Genomic DNA, 16,681 nt, shown 5'->3' with positions numbered 1-16,681 from the left:
TTTAGTTTCTACCAAATGAATTAGTGAAACGATAGTATAAGTACTAAATTATTATGTTTATATTTCATGACATTCAGATGGCTTACAACAATTTTTAAAAGCTCAGAACTAGCAAATATTAAAAGAGTAATACTAGAAAATTAGACACATCATAAAGTCTAGGGCCCAACTAGAATACAAATCTGAACGGTGAAAGGTGATAAATGGACTTTCTATGGAATCACAAAGATCTATGTCACCTATATGCAAAGAATAGTTTTCACTGAAGATTTTATCTAAAGTTTTTAAAAGTTCAAGATTTTAGAAGACAACAGCACCAGAGGGGTATGTTAAATAGGTTCATGACTAAAGTCATGATAGCTTGATCTCAGTTCTGTTCCTATGTACATCATGTTGCTGCAACTGTCTTTGACTTTTTGGGGTCTTCCCAGTTACTGTTACAGAGCACCCACCCACCCCCCGGCCAGGTATAGTTTATCTCTGGCTATAAATGCTAATGTTCTTAGTATCTCTTTTAATAATTGTTAATTTGCTTCTAACATAAGCATTGTCTGTTACCTATATTGTAAGTTTTCTCTTTTGCCAGATTGGGTGATATAATTTTTCAGTATAATACACTAGAATTACATAGCTGAGGATCATTGTTTTAGGGCATGTAAGCTTCACAAATCAGTGAATTGGAAAGGAACTCAGTTTACTGCAAAAAACAAAGTATATATTAGAAAACTATTCAGCCTCTGACTATATTCAGTTATGTGGGAACACACAATTTTCTTAAGTAATTGATTTAGCTTTTTAAGAAGTTTTCTAGTACATTTTACTTCCATATTGTGATCTATTAATGTAAAAGAAACAATATTAGGTTAACAGTCTTTTTGGTCTTTTTGAATTTTGTCTCGCAGTTGTCTTTTCAACCTTGCTGTTGTTGTTTGATGTAGGTATCTAAATATCCTTAACTAAAATTCAGTGTCATAACTATTAAAATTTGTAACATAAAATATCTAAAGAGCCTATGCAAAAATATTTTAAATCTCTCTTGAATTTTTTTTACAGTAGGAGGGCTATGTTCAGCTTCATTTGAAATTCTTCCATAATACAGAGCTCACTAGAGAGAAAGAACTATAAAACATATATGTGTTAGGATCAACTGAAGATCCTAATAATTGCAAATCTTGGAAACAACTTGGCCCTAAACTACATGAATGTTTTATTCCATAGTATTTTGAATTGAGTCCCAGAAAAACTTGGTAATAGTACAGGTTTTCCAATACATGATGATATGTCTATTAAAAACCTACTTGCTCTCTCAGATCTGCAATTCCTGAATCATCTTCACAGGACAATCTTGGTGTTAAAATGTAATAAGCAGCTCTATATCCCACTAATAGGTATATGCATATTATTATTTAAATTTGTTACAGATACCCACTCTGGTTCTAAGAGCAACACAAACAGCCAGAATTGAAACAACCATCATAATAACAACTACAACAGGAATTTACACAGATGCAGCAAACTTTCTGCAGTACTTTATAGGTCTACTTGAGTCAGGCATTACATTTTTTTACACTGTGAAGAGGGGTACTTTTCATATACTAATGCCAAATAAAAATAAGATTAGCCAGTGTTTCTACAAAGTTTATAATCTTATAATTATGACTATACTGTAATTGTAATTATAGAAACTGATTTTTAAGCAGCTTTGAAACTGGTACAGATGGTCCTTAAGTTACAACCATTTGTTTAGTGACTGAAGTTACATCACCGAAAAAAGTGACTTATGGACGTAAGGTTTTCACACAATTGTTGCAGCATCTCCATGTTTATATGATCAATATTTGGGGCACTTGACAACTGGCATCATTTATGATAATTACAGTGTACTGGGGCCATGTAATCCCCATTTGTCGCCTTTCCAACTGACTTCCAACAAGCAAAGTCAATGGAGAAGCCAGATTCACTTAACGGTAGTGATTTACTTAACTGTGGCAAAAGTTGTAAAATGGAGTGCAACTTAAGTCTTGCTTAGCAACATAAATTTGGGGCTCAACTGTGTAAGTTGAGGATAACCTATACTCATTTTGTATTCCTTAGCAGTGGTTAAGAGCTTTTTGCGGTTTTAATTTTTCCCTCTGCAGAAGAATGAGAAGGGTATTGATGAATAATGTCAATATGCAACATGTAAGAAAACTAAAAACTCGAATGGCAGCACTAGGGTGACTTCATTTGTGTTTGAACATTAACCGGACTGGGCCTGATTAGTACTTAGAAGGAGAGACTTCAAAGGAGTGCCAGGGCTGTAGGTTAGACTATAAAGATTTTTTTAAAGAAATAAATCCTAACCTATTCAATTTTCCAAGGAAAATCACTTGGTTGTGTCATGAAACTTCCAAGAACTGAGGTCAAATAACACTTTTAAGTAATAAAAGTTAATTGTCTTTATGTTCCAATATTATTTTTCATCAGCACTTCCTACTTCTCATGTGATACTGTGTTGGCAAGAACTTGCAAGGCACATCAAAACATTTGTTACAATATGATGTAATTGTTTCCAAGATAGGCCACTGGAGGGCACTAACATTTCATTTAGAAGGCCATATTTTATGTGCTGGTCTCCCTTTTCTAGGCCGTGTATCCCACTGAGAATGCCAGTTCCTGAAACAGATGAGATAAAAGATGCTCACTACTTGATAGTTACACTTTGATTAAGGTTCTTTGCTGGAGCCATTAAAGGAGCTCACTCCATGGGGTTGATTAGCCACAAACTAAGGACACTGGATAATCTAATATGGGACATAAAATAAAAAATAAAAACATCGACTTTGATAACTTTTTGTATGTGTCCGTAGTTTCTTGGCACAAACAGGGAAGTGATTTGCCCTTTCCTCTGGGGATGTTTGTCCATTTTCCCAGTCTTGGTTAAGGCTATTTAGTGAACACTATGCTAGATTTATACTTGAGACTCAATCCTGTTACAATTGTATAAAAATGTTAATTCTTTTTATGGATGCTTAAAGGGATGATTATATAGGATTAGGTAACAATTCTAAAATGATAAACACATTTTTACGTAGCTTTTACCGTATATACAAAACAAGTGAAAGATGAAATCTAAGAAACAAAAAAAAAACCCCATGAAACATAAAAAAGGGAAAATGAAAAGTCCGAGATGTTTTATGTACAAATGAGGATGGAGAGAAGAAATATTGCTATAAAGTTTTAATAAAAATGCATGGTATTATTTTTATGTATGGCTATGCTTATATCATTAAAGAATGTAAAATGAAGTCATTAGGAACAAAGCATTTATAAGGAAAGAGATTTTTGATTTAAAGAAAAAAAATGACAAGCAGCAATATGTTTACAGTAAAATGGTGAATGGGATTTTTCAATCTTTTAAGGAGTCAGCAGACGAGATCATGAGAAAACTTTTCCCTTGCTAGGTGTACTAAGTTTAAAACACACATATACAGAAACTATTTTACAGAAGGGCAAGCTAAAATATTTGTAAACAAGAAAAGGCCTTTTAAATTCCCTTTTCTGCTCTGTAGATGCATCTTTTAGCATAGAAGATCCTCACTGCTGAATGAATTAGCTACTGTTTTGGAGCTTTCTTTTTCCACTAATCAAATCACCCCACTATTCTTCTAATTTCCACACTGGTTTTCCTGCACCCATCATTTAATAGGCACGGGTTATAGAATCTGCCCACCCACCAAAGTAGTTGGGAACATTTCAAAATGAACCAAAATTACAAACTATTAACAAATTGTCCTTTTTTTTCTCTCAAAACATTACAATCACTCTTGCCTTAAGGTATGGGAGTATTATTTCTTTGAGCAAAGTTCTGCTAATTTACATATTGTAGGTTACTTCATATTAGCTTCAGGTAATAATTCAGCATATCTATGCTCCAGTATTTGAATGTGGCAACTGATGAAAATCTTTCTTGTAGATGACAAATAACAAGAATATTATGGAAACCAGGTGTATGAGCTCAAAATATACACTGCTCAAAAAAATAAAGGGAACACTTAAACAACACAATGTAACTCCAAGTCAGTCACACTTCTGTGAAATCAAACTGTCCACTTAGGTAGCAACACTGATGGACAATCAATTTCACATGCTGTTGTGCAAATGGAAGAGACAAAAGGTGGAAAGCATTGGCAGTTAGCAAGACATCCCCAATAAAGGAGTGGTTCTGCAGGTGGTGACCACAGACCACTTCTCAGTTTCTATGCTTTCTGGCTGATGGTTTGGTCACTTTTGAATGCTGGCGGTGCTTTCACTCTAGTGGTAGCATGAGATGGAGTCTACAACCCACACAAGTGGCTCAGGTAGCGCAGCTCATCCAGGATGGCACATAAATGCGAGTGTGGCAAGAAGGTTTGCTGTGTCTGTCAGCATAGTGTCCAGAGCATGGAGGCGCTACCAGGAGACAGGCCAGTACATCAGGAGATGTGGAGGAGGCCATAGGAGGGCACCAACCCAGCATCAGGACTGCTACCTCCATCTTTGTGCAAGGAGGGACAGGAGGAGCACTGCCAGAGCCCTGCAAAATGACCTCCAGCGGGCCACAAATGTGCATGTGGCTGCTCAAACGGTCAGAAACAGACTCCATGAGGGTGGTATGAGGGCCTGACGTCCACAGGTGGTGGTGGTGCTTACAGCCCAAAACCGTGCAGGACATTTGGCATTTGCCAGAGAACACCAAGATTGGCAAATTCACCACTGGCACCCTGTGCTCTTCACAGATGAAAGCAGGTTCACACTGAGCAGATGTGACAGATGTGACAGGGTCTGGAGACGCCGTGGAGAACATTCTGCTGCCTGAAACATCCTCCAGCATGACCAGTTTGGCAGGGTCAGTAATGGGGTGGGGTGGCATTGCTTTAGGGGGGTGCACAACCCTCCATGTGCTCACCAGAGGTAGTCGGACTGCCATTAGGTACCGAGATGAGATCCTCAGATCCCTTGTGAGACCATATGCTGATGTGATTGGCCCTGGGTTCCTCCTAATGCACGATAATGCTAGACCTCATGTGGCTGGAGTGTGTCAGCAGTTCCTGCAAGATGAAGGCATTGATGCTATGGACTGGCCCGCCCATTCCCCAATTGAACACACCTGGGACATCATGTCTCGCTCCATCCACCAACGCTACATTGCACCACAGACTGTCCAGGAGTTGGGGGATGCTTTAGTCCAGGTGTGGGAGGAGATCTCTCAAGAGACCATCCGCCACCTCATCAGGAGCATGCCCAGGTGTTGTAGGGAGGTCATACAGGCACGTGAAGGCTCGTTTTGACTTGTTTTAAGGACATTACATCAAAGTTGGATCAGCCCTGTAGTGTTTTTTTCCAGTTTAATTTTGAGTGTATCTCCAAATCCAGACCTCCATGGGTTGCTAAATTTGATTTCCATTGATAATTTTTGTGTGATTTTGTTGTCAGCACATTCAACTATGTAATGAACAAAATATTTAATAAGAATATTTCATTCATTCAGATCTAGGATGTCTTACTTTTGTATTCCTTTTATTTTTTTGAGCAGTGTATTTTAATGTATTTTGTCAGGGAGCCTTAGTACAATATACCTACCACATGTAGTTAACAAAATAAGGGAACATTTACTTCCTTTAATGTTTCCACTGTTACAGTCCTTGACTTAGAACCACAATGGAGTCTGCAAATTATGGTCATAAAGCAGGTCAACATGTGACCAACCAAATTTTACCTATGTTTGCAGTGGTTGTTAAACCAATTGTGGGGTGTTTTTGTTGAAAACTAGAAATATATGCCTATTTTTTTCAAAAATGTCATAAATCACAGCCATGACTATGGAGAACTGCAAATGGGCATCAGAATAGACTGGTTGTTGAAAATGTCATGTGACCAGGGGTGCAGCAGCCATTAGAACTTTGGAATCAGGCCTGAAGTACCTTTCTGGAGTCTGTCAAAACTTTGAATGGGTGGTAAACAACCTGCCTTAAGTCAAGGGCTAATGGTACTACTTATGCTATAATTAGCATATGGTAGGGAAAGGATGCAGTGTGGGTTCTGGAATCACATGACCAGAAAGAAAGGAGAGGGAGCTCAGAATGGGAGACTTCGCAACATTGAGCCCAGCTATGTCTTCAAGAAGTTTCTTCTAAACTTGATCCATCTTTTACTAACATCTTCCCCTTCTTGCTGGCAAACTTGGTCCTGTTTTCATCAGTTTTTGAAAAGTAGGCAGGATTACTTGCCACGTGAATATAGAGAACAACTACAAGAGCTACAGGAGCTACAAGTTGAATAGCTGACTCTGACAGTCAGTTACTAACTTTAAAGACGAAGAGGTGGAATAGAGTTATGATACAATCTAACACTGGAGATGTATTTTACTTTAAAATTTCTAAATTATTTTTGATCAAAACAGAATCAGTATTGTGCATGGACATAAGTTACACTATAGCCAATTCAATTTAAGGCAAGTTAACTACCTTCGCATAAATAAAAGAACTGAGAGATGAAAACTAAAATATAAAACCTTTTAATATGCATGAGCAGAAAAAAGCCTTCTGTAGTTCTAGAAATTCTCAACAGGGTATCAGTACAGAAACCGCCCTTTGATAGCAGAAGTGGAAAAATTCTCAGATCTCATTTGAAGATCATAATACATGGGTAGCTAGGTGTGTGGGGGAAGAGAAACTTTAGTTATTTAAAATTTGAGATTTTTTACTTGGATTCAGTTCTGCGGACTGGAGAGTTGCCTCCTTTTCTGCTGGACATTGTAGGATCCAGCATTTAAACAGGGTATTAGCATAACTATAATTCTTTTTAAGAAATACAATTTTAAACAAGATTCAGAATTTATTCTGAGAATTGGGTTAGAAAAGCCATAAAAAGCTACTTTGCACAATTTTATTAGTGAAACACAAAAACAGGATGTTCTATTTTATAGAAATAAGATGTTTTGCTTAAATCGACAACCTGAACTATATTCTCTACAATTTGTAGAATGTTCTTTACATACTACTTTAATATATACTGGATTTTCGGTATTTTTCAATATATATAGATCACATAACAAAAATATTTTTCCCACTGGTTTTTCTTTGTTGAACCTTCCATTTCCTCCTCATTGCTGTTAAACAATATTCCTTCATACAGCCTCCATTTGTACTATTACTAATTCTATTTCCTTCCCCAGATCTTTAATAAATATTATGGTCTTTTTCTAGAGGTAAGATTTTCCTTCCTTCTAAAACATAAAGACAGAACTGATTTTACAGCCTAGATGGAAAACACCAAGCCAGTGAATCTTGCTCGAGTTGAGCTAAAGCTTGTTCTTCTCCATTTTGTCCCCCTCCAGGCTCTGGACTTTGAAAAATCACCTGAGACATATTATTACTTGGTTATCCTGGGGTAGATAACAATGTCATCAGAATATTGAAAACACTTTACTCTGGGCCAGCAAATGACCTCAGCCAGCAGCTTCATGTGCTCATTACTCTCGTAGGTCCAAAAGGATACTGCTATTGAAAGGTGCTGAAATATTAAGGAATACTATGGAGACCACACCACTTCCTTTTCTAGAAGTCACCCACAAGCATGAGCAATGATTCTGTTTGGTCCCATATCCAGGTCTGAAACTTAAGTGAAAGGGTCGAGATAATCCACTTCTTGAAGGTTCTCTCTTCAGCGCAACTCCCTTGCCAACAATCCTCCTTAGAAAGTTGGAGACAGAAAGAAAATGGTCCAATACAGCTGAGTCCAACAATGGTATCTTAATATTTCCCGAAGATGGATGATTCAGTACAAATGAAATTATGCAAGACACGGAAGACGACGACATTTTATTGAAAATAAAACTAGGCCTGCTCTTGTGTCAATAATAGTGTCACAATGAAAATATCTCTGGTTATTTACTTATAAATCTATACCATATCCTGATTATTGTATTGTACTCATGACTCATTTATTGTAATCACCTTTAGATTACAATTTGCCTTCTGTTCTATGCAATAACTGAAGGAAAAGAGACTATGTGATGAACAGAGGATATCTCCAAAGCTTACCCAACAAAATTACAGTTGATGTGGATAAACAAAAAGTTCTCTCTAAAGTGGTTATTCAGTCACACATATAGACCATAAGGAACAGAGTTTTTCTGAATTACTCTGAAACATTATTAATAGCGTAACAAAGAAAACCAGAACATAGAAAGCTTAAGAAAAAGAATCAGAAATGACAATTGTATCATTTATATCGTAATTGGATTACTCCTAGAATGTTTGGGAGATTTAAAATATTAAAGCAAATTATTCAATAATGTCAGTGTAGAAGTACCTCTCTTCAAACAAATGGGGAAAGAGAATTTAGGAGAATCTATTCCTCAAAATAGTCACAATGACTGTGGGCATTTGTGCTGAGTTACAATAATTTGCTCTGGCTTGGCTTATCTCATTTCAGTCAAATATTATTTGTTCAGAAAGTCATGAATACAACTAAGGGACTCATTCTTTTAACTCAGTAGGTTTCTTATAATGATCAAGTTAGTATAGCTAAGAATTTAACTCCAGTTCTAAATTGGAAGAAGAATTTTGTTCTAGGTGTAATACTTACCTAGTGATATGTCAATGGAAATTCTCAGTCATGGTTTTCCCAAAAGTGATTTTTCAAAAGGCAACTGGACTGTTTTTTTCCCTTGAAGACATTTTGCTTCTCATCCAAGAAGCTTCTTCAGTTCTGGAGAGGATTGCTGGTTTGAAAGAGGGGCCGATCTACATTAAGATTGAACAGCCCTTTCTCAACAGAGGGAGAGGGATACGATATTACCTATCTCCTGTTTACAACACAGTCATTTCAACAGTTCTAAGAAGGTTCAACACCACTTTGCACTATTCAGGTGACCCTGAGGGCACAAATAAATCTCCAAGTAACCTCAACGACTCTCAGGGTGCTAATGACCAGTTGACCGCAAAGAACACAAATCCTTTCATCCTCCACCATTTAGTCAGAACTGAAGAAGCTTCTTGGATAAGAAGTGAAACTTCTTCAAGGAAAAAACAAAGTCCAATTGCCTTTTGAAAAAGCACCTTCAGGATTACCTACTGGGAAAAAGCATACATTTACAGGGAAAATACCAACTGAAAAGAAATTCAACTTACAAGTAACAAGAAGGAAACGGAAGAAACGAGTAAGTTATCAAGATTCAACTACAGGTAGTCCTCAACTTACAATAGTTCATTTAGTAACCATTGAAAATTGTAGCATCTCTGAAAAAAGTGACTCATGACCAATTTTCATGTTTATAGCCATTGCAGCTTCCTCATGGTCATGTGATCAAAATTCAGACACTTGGTAACTGACTCACAGTTGCAATGTCCTTCTGACAAGCAAATTCAATGGGGAAGCTAGATTTGCTTAACAACTGTGTTACTAATGTAACAGCGGCAGTGATTCGCTTAACGACTGTGGCAAGAAAGGTAATAAAATGAGGCAAAATTCACTTAACAAATGTCTCACTTAGCAACATAAATTTTGGGCTCAATTTTGGTCATAAGGCAAGAGCTAACTGTATCACATTTTCAACTGAAGTGTCAGTGAAGCTGAACTAAACCTTATTTTGGGAAAAAATTGATGAGAGTTTATGTCTCTGTCTCTACCGTTTTCCTGCAATATGTTTCGTTTAGTGTACAAAATTTAATAATTGAATAGAACTCTCATTAAAGTTTCTAAGAGTTAAATAATCTTAACTGGAATTTTGAAATGGAGATCTGAGGGGATTCTTGGATTCCAATGGTTTTGCTTGTGGGATAAAATATTTAGTAGTAGCTACTTCTGATGTTTCTCCTTTTGAGTTTCCTGGTACAATAGTTGGAGAACTGATGTATATGTCGTATAACAAAAACAGATCTTTACTTGAAACAGGAAGAGTTAGGTAAAAAATTCATTTAAACTATAAGGATCACTAGATAACCTTTGGTCTATTAACTGGCTGTCACACACAGTAAGCTAAACCACACACTAACCAACCCCAATTTTGCCCAGAATACACCTGACATTTATTCAATACACTCGTATGCTCAGTTAGAAGTTTCAAACAAAAGTACTCTTCATTAATTTATTGAAGGGTCAGGTACATCAGTGCCATAGTTTCATGTGTGGTTTAATTTTGGGCTAATGTTTTTTTTAATATTTTTTTCCTCCTAGAATTAAAAGTTTGAATTCACTCTTAGTTAAAAGACGCCACCTGCCAATACAATATCAAAGAAAACTGAATATTTGCCTCAGACCAACAATATCTCTTTATCTGGAAAAAGTTTGCAGATTCCAAGGGATTTGTTCCAAATTTTAAAGCATTAAGCAACATTAATTACAAAGAATCTAATCATTTCTTATACTGAGCAAAATACATCTGAATGTTTTTGTTCAAATTTATCCTGGAATTATTCTGTTCATTAGACTTGAATGAAGGCAAAAGAAAACATTGTGGTAAAAGTAGCACCATCTTTTACAGCCAGTAAAGGAAAGAAACAAAAAAACAAGAAGCCCAAATAGTGAAAACAAATATCTCCAAAGGCATCCCTGTATATTTTGTATAGTTCCTGATAGGGGAGTGAAGCTCTTTGAATTTGATCTCCAAACGTGCTTCAGAGAGCTCTGGACTGCAAACACCTGAAAGCAGTTCCATCTTTTCCCTGTGCAACTGTAACAGGCCCAGGAAATAGTCACAGCTGTTCTAAATTATTTAAACAGATGCTACACTCATGCTCCAAAGCCCTTTTGAAAATAGGAATTAAGACTATGAAGCACATTGGATTGTGTGTTGGAGTATAGGCAATGAAACAGAAATGTGGATCAGGGGAAAAAAACCATCAAGGCCTATTGCTCTTTCCCCCAATCCTTCATATCTGTAGGCAAAAGATATAAATGAAGTTCTTTTCTTGAATATTTCTTTCTTCATCATTCAGGACAGTAACATAACTTGACAGCTGCAGAGATAACTCTCTTCTAATATAAAATATGAAGATGTGGATAATTCATTTGCAAGCAGAGCTATTGGTGTCTTTAATATAAATTAATACTCCCAAATCATAATTTATAAGGATTACCTAGAAAACTGGAACATAGAAACATAGAAAAACTGGCTAAAGGATTTTAGCACTGTAACTTCCATTCCATCCTATCCCAAGGACTGGCAACATAATAAATAACAGCATAATAAATCATCTGATGACCAAGCAGTCTTCACTGTGCACTTGTGCTGACAACATCTACCTAATGCAGATGGGTATCATTTATATCATCTACCTAATGTAGAAGATGATCCAGGTTGTGCTTAATCTGAGGAGATTACTTAAGGAAGTTGTCTAATTTAGTCTGATTGATGCCAGAAGCAGAAGGCATTATTCCTGTTTGCTTTGAAATAATTCTTTTCTTGTTCTTCATAGTCAGGGGCCGAATCTCTGTTGGAAAAGTCTAAAGCAAGTCAAGGAAAAGAGCCAAATATTTAAAGCAAAAATAGAATAGATGTCTAAAATACCTATGAAGGTTAGGAAAGCACCAAGTTAGGAAAAGCTCGTCTAGACTATTTCAAATGGGAACTAATTAGATTGTTTTAATTCTAGGTAACAATAGTAAAATTTTCTAGATTTATCTTCCCCCACGAACTATAGATGTTTATAGCAAGACCATTTGAATGAATTCAAAGCAATTATTACATAGAGATAATTTTCCTCTCAGTAAATTCCATTTTCCCAGCTGTTCCTGATGCTGAATAAATTGCAGGGCAAAACTATTTTGAATAAAATGTGTTCTCTAAATGTCTATGAAGATTCTCAGTCATCCAGGTCTTGGTTGACCCAAAGGTGCTTTTTTTCAAGAGGCAACTGGACTTCCTGGTTTTTCTTTGAAAACGTTTCAAAGAGGGGTCAAAGAGGCCATCTATGTCAAAACTGAACATCCTTCTCTCTACAGAGGGGGGAATACGACATCATCTATCTCCAATCTATAACACAGTCCTTTCAAAGTTCCAAGGCGGCTCCACACCAATTTGCACCACTCAGGTGACCCTGATGATACAGATAAACCTCCAGGTGACCTTAACAACAACCACTAAAAGAATGAGAATGATCAGCTGTCTGCAAGGAGTATAAATCCTTCCATTCCCCACCATCCAGCCAGAGCTGAAGAAGCTTCTTGGATGAGAAGTAAAATGTCTTCAAAGAAAATCCAGAAAGTTCATTTGCCTCTTGAGAAAAAAAACACCATTGGGACAAAATGTATTCTCCTTAAGTAATCTATATACCTCAGCAACAGGTCTAAAACTGGAAATCAGTCTTAACTTCTAATTTGTTAGCATAAAGGATACAGGCTGAATGAACTTGGTTCTGCCTCCTAAACCATCATACCCAATTCTTACCTAGAAAAGAGAATTTAGCAATTACTTTGAGGAAGATGTTAAAAAGGGTCAAATACTATTTTGATCAGGTAATTCTAATAATGCAGACAACAACATTAAAAATTTCTCTCCAGAACATCTGAACTTGGGTAGGACTGTGAAAAGACTCCAAGAAACTGAATAAAAATGTATGGATGAAGACATAATTTATGGGCACAGTATCACTTGTAAGGGCTTTAAAATTCAACATCAGACAGGCTGCTCAGAGTCACGAACACTTAGATAGGTGGCAAATAAATTTAATAAATAAATAAAAATAAAATAACTGTGTTCCAAAGGAAATTAAAAGTCAGTAAAAATGACACTAGGATGATATGGTCTACTCTAAATGTGAAAAATGACAGACTGGCCACATTTTCAAACATTATAAAGATGTATCAAGCAGCCTCAATCTTATTAAAATGGCAAATGTTGATATACAGATAGTGCCGGAAGAAAGAAATATGCTTTCTTTTCAAATAATGAAAGAAGTACCAGGAATGACAGCTACAATTAGATTCTTTTGTTGCACACTCTAATAGCAAACTGAACATTGTCAAGATTATTACTAAATCAACATGGTGATACCAATAAGGTTAGCAGAATTTCAATGTTTGTAGGTATTAAAATATTATGAGAAAAATTAAAATTCCAAGACCCAAGATCTTCATAATTTAACCATAGTATTGATCAGAAACCCTTAAACACTGTGCCTGTTGTGTTAATCACATTTGAATGATACTTACAATTCCTGTATTTTTCTGGGGTATGCTGTTTAGAACAGTTTTCTTAGTCAGGATTGACTTTCTTATAAAAGAAGGTAAAAGATCTTCTAGATGTTCATCATCTGTGTCAGTAGAGCGGTTCTGTTTTTTAAGAAGTTTAATGTATTAATACTTAAAACTAAAATTAATGTATTTCCATGTATACAATATTTAATAGGCAATGAGTATGTGGCAAGTCCAGTGTTGTGGCAAAGAAACCAGATTTTTCTAATATTCTTTGAGAAATCCATTTTTCTTTAAATAACAGCTTTAATGTTTTCAAAGTCAGTAGCTCCGGTCCCAGCAGATAACAGAAAACAGAAATCAGCAAATAAATAAATAAATAAATTCAAAGCTGGCTCACAGTATAGACCTCAGGCCTCAATCATAGCATTGATAGATATACCACCTAAAATGTGTTGCAGTTAAATCAATAATTAATGTTTAAATAAAACTATATTTCTATACAGCCTTGAAGGAGAATGAGTAGAAGCAATTATAAACAAACTCTATTACTAAATGTATTAATCACTGTACCTCCATTGTTCCTTTGACTCTTGATAAATTTGTCACAGATGCCCTAAAACAAACATATACAAAGAGCACAGTGTTAATAGTTGCCACTTAGATGTCCTAAATTAGTCTCATTCTAAGTCCAGAAAGTCCAGTTGTGTCTTGAAAAAGCACCTTTGGGATAACCATGACCGGGATGACTGAGAATCTCCATAGACATCTCATTCTAAGCTTTCACCTAAAAATAAGCCATCTGAAGACTAAACGAAAACCAGTGAATGCCATGGTGAACTGACCTCCCTAGAACAGAGGGACAAGACGGTAGCTGAAAATAACATCTGAATGCTGGATTCAGACTGTTGAAATCATTCTGGAGAAAAAAGATATCTCCAGATTACCCACATCTACTCCAAACAGCTGCTTTTTTTTTTGCTCAGCAGGTGGCAGAAACTGTGTTTGTGGTCAGCTTGCAATAGGCTGGAAGTTGAAGGATTTCATCTAGTGTAAAGCTGCTAATGTAGCCTATATGGATGCTAGGTTTGGTCAAGGCACACCTCCTAATAATTTGGATTTAATTTTTTAAAAACTTCTTAAAAGATTGAGACCCTTTAGATTGGCAAGCCTTATTGAAAACACTGGGTGAGTTTTCTTCAATCCTTAAAAAAATAAGTTTTAACTACAAATTTAAAGATTTATCAAAAATAATTGTGAGAGAATATGTAGCAAAAGGATCATTGGCTTTAGAAAGTTTTAAATGGATTAAGATTTTTGAAGTTAATTGAAAGAATCCTTCCCTTGGGGAAATATAGGTTTATATTTAAAAACAACTGATGAGATAATCTTGAACGTTGAACACTAAAAGGCACTGAAAAAAATGGATCAACAGCTACCTTAAGAGAGACCTACGATGAATGGGCACAGAAAATTATAAAGTTATTTACTATGTCAAAAAGATTAGAAGACATAGAAGAGGAACGGGCCCCATTGAATAAAATTGAAATTGAATTGAATGTAGACTCAAAAATGATAGGCTACAAGAAAAACTGAATGGTTATTTAATAATTTAAAAAGACATACAGATATTAAACCAGAAGAGTAATATGAATAATTTCTCTGCATTTGTATTTAGAAGTAAGTTTACAAAACTGTCAAAGATTTTCTGAGAAGTGACAGTGAGAATATGAAGTGACATGGATTTTTTTTTCCTATTACACTTACAAAGAGGGTTTGATAAAAATGCCAAGGATTCTGAAAGAAGAGTCAAGGAGAATATGAAAAAGCCAATGTCAGAACTTTGTCTGAGGGAGCTAAAGACTGTTGGAAGAAAGAAGAAAAAAATATAAAATTGATTTATTTGATCAAAGTTAAACACATGAATTGCTATTTCTGGGAATGTTTAATGGCACGTTGCTTGGGGCTGGATGATGATGCTTTAAAGATTTTGTTTATATGAAGAGAGGAAACAGGGAGGTTTATTTAAATAAAAAAGGCAGCTATAAATAGAAAAAGAAAATTCAAACTGGGTTTAGCATATTGTTATTTGTGAAAACTTTCTGATTAAAGTTTATTTAACAAACTTTCTGATTAGTATGAAGCAATGAAGATTTAGAAACTGTTTTATAGAGAATAGAGTGAGGTATGGGATGAAGAGATGTTTGGTTTCACTATAAGAAAGACAAATGAGTTGCTCATTTTGATTATACTTGCTGTGAATGAAGGGGGGGATTTCTTATGCTTATTTTATTTTTTTGCCTTTCTATAAAACCTTTTTCTTTTCTTTTTTATATATTTCTATGCTAAGTAGATTGTATTAGTTCTAGTTCTATAATGTGATCTTCAATAAAAATTATTAGTTGGTTGAGAAGAATCACAGAAAAGAGGAATACCTAGGACTCACAGAGAAAATAAATGTTACTGCAATAAGCTCTGGCTTTTACTGTTCCTGCTCACAAAATAACATACAATCTCAACAACAACAAAGGATTCAGAACATCTCTTGTTTCTGCATTACAGCTAGTCTTCATTCTTTAGCTGAAGTCTAACAATCCCCCTCTCCTTCCTCTTGATTCATTCGTTGTGACAGGAATTGTTGCAGAACCTGATGTAATGAGCTTAGAGCGAGTGACTGGCTCAAAGTCACCGAGCCAGCTTTTATGTCTAAAGCGGGAAAGTTTCCTCATTTCTAGCCTGGTGTTTTAACTACTAAATCAAACTGAGCTAATTCTTAACATAGGGGAGTAAATGTACTCCTGCTTTTGCCTTTAGTGTTCTGCTGAAATACTGTATAGATAAAAGTCTGGTTAGTAATATATTAGTAAGCTGGTTTAGTATAGGAAATTTATGAGTCATAGATTATTTAGTATGAAATTGAAGCAACATGTATTTGTATCCTTCCATGTATAACTCTTTATTTTTTTCTATTGGGCTTCAATTATCTTTAAATAGTGGACTTGCAAGTTACAAATTGTTCTTTCAGAACTCTGTGATGTGAAACAATTGAGATGGCTTTTGTAAGACGTTTATAGAAATCAGAAAAATAAGGGCAATCATGTTTATAAATTCAGTTATATTTGAGTCATGTTTCTGCAGAGCTCAAGAATTACTAGATTACATTTTATTCCTAAAGCTTAGCCATAGAATTTTAGATGATTGAAAAAACTTGTTCATGGCATTCGCATCAAATGGAATATGAGGCAGATTGAGCAAATACAGGGATAATAAAAGTAAAGAAATTGTACTTACGAGTTTTTATCTAGCTTGATTTTTTTGGCAGGAGCAACAGCTCTCTTATGAGACTTTGGCGTATCTACGTCAAAAGTAGCATTAAGGTCAATCTCATCAGTGTGAACAGGTTGATGAAACTTTGGGTTCAGAAATTGTGCAGGAGCAGGGCTGTAAGGATCAATTATGCAAATATCACAACAGAGTATCACATGATCAATTGGATAACAACATGAGTGCATCCTTCTCTGCT

General features: G+C 35.6%; 1 protein-coding gene across 2 annotated transcripts in view; it reads right to left on the bottom strand.

Moving 5' to 3' along the window:
- Positions 1-7,072: 7,072 nt before the first annotated feature.
- Positions 7,073-16,681, bottom strand: part of TRAIP (TRAF interacting protein) — a 40,259-nt gene continuing 30,650 nt past the window's right edge. The window contains exons 12-16 of one of the 2 annotated variants that reach the window (XM_026725746.2): positions 16,450-16,599; positions 13,732-13,774; positions 13,177-13,296; positions 12,362-12,412; positions 7,073-11,469 (exon numbers count right to left, since the gene is read on the bottom strand). In XM_026725746.2, coding sequence (XP_026581531.2) covers positions 11,344-11,469; positions 12,362-12,412; positions 13,177-13,296; positions 13,732-13,774; positions 16,450-16,599 — 490 coding nt within the window. In that variant the 3' untranslated portion in view covers positions 7,073-11,343. The remainder of the gene's footprint in view (positions 11,470-12,361; positions 12,413-13,176; positions 13,297-13,731; positions 13,775-16,449; positions 16,600-16,681) is intronic. The other variant, XM_087924107.1, reaches the window with a different exon arrangement.

Source organism: Pseudonaja textilis, chromosome 2 (assembly GCF_049901715.1).
Source record: "Pseudonaja textilis isolate UNSWEBS1 chromosome 2, rPseTex1.2, whole genome shotgun sequence".
NCBI classification, from domain to species: Eukaryota; Metazoa; Chordata; class Lepidosauria; order Squamata; family Elapidae; genus Pseudonaja; species Pseudonaja textilis.
Note: the sequence above shows the minus strand (reverse complement) of the source record. Positions and strands in the feature narration are given on the sequence as shown.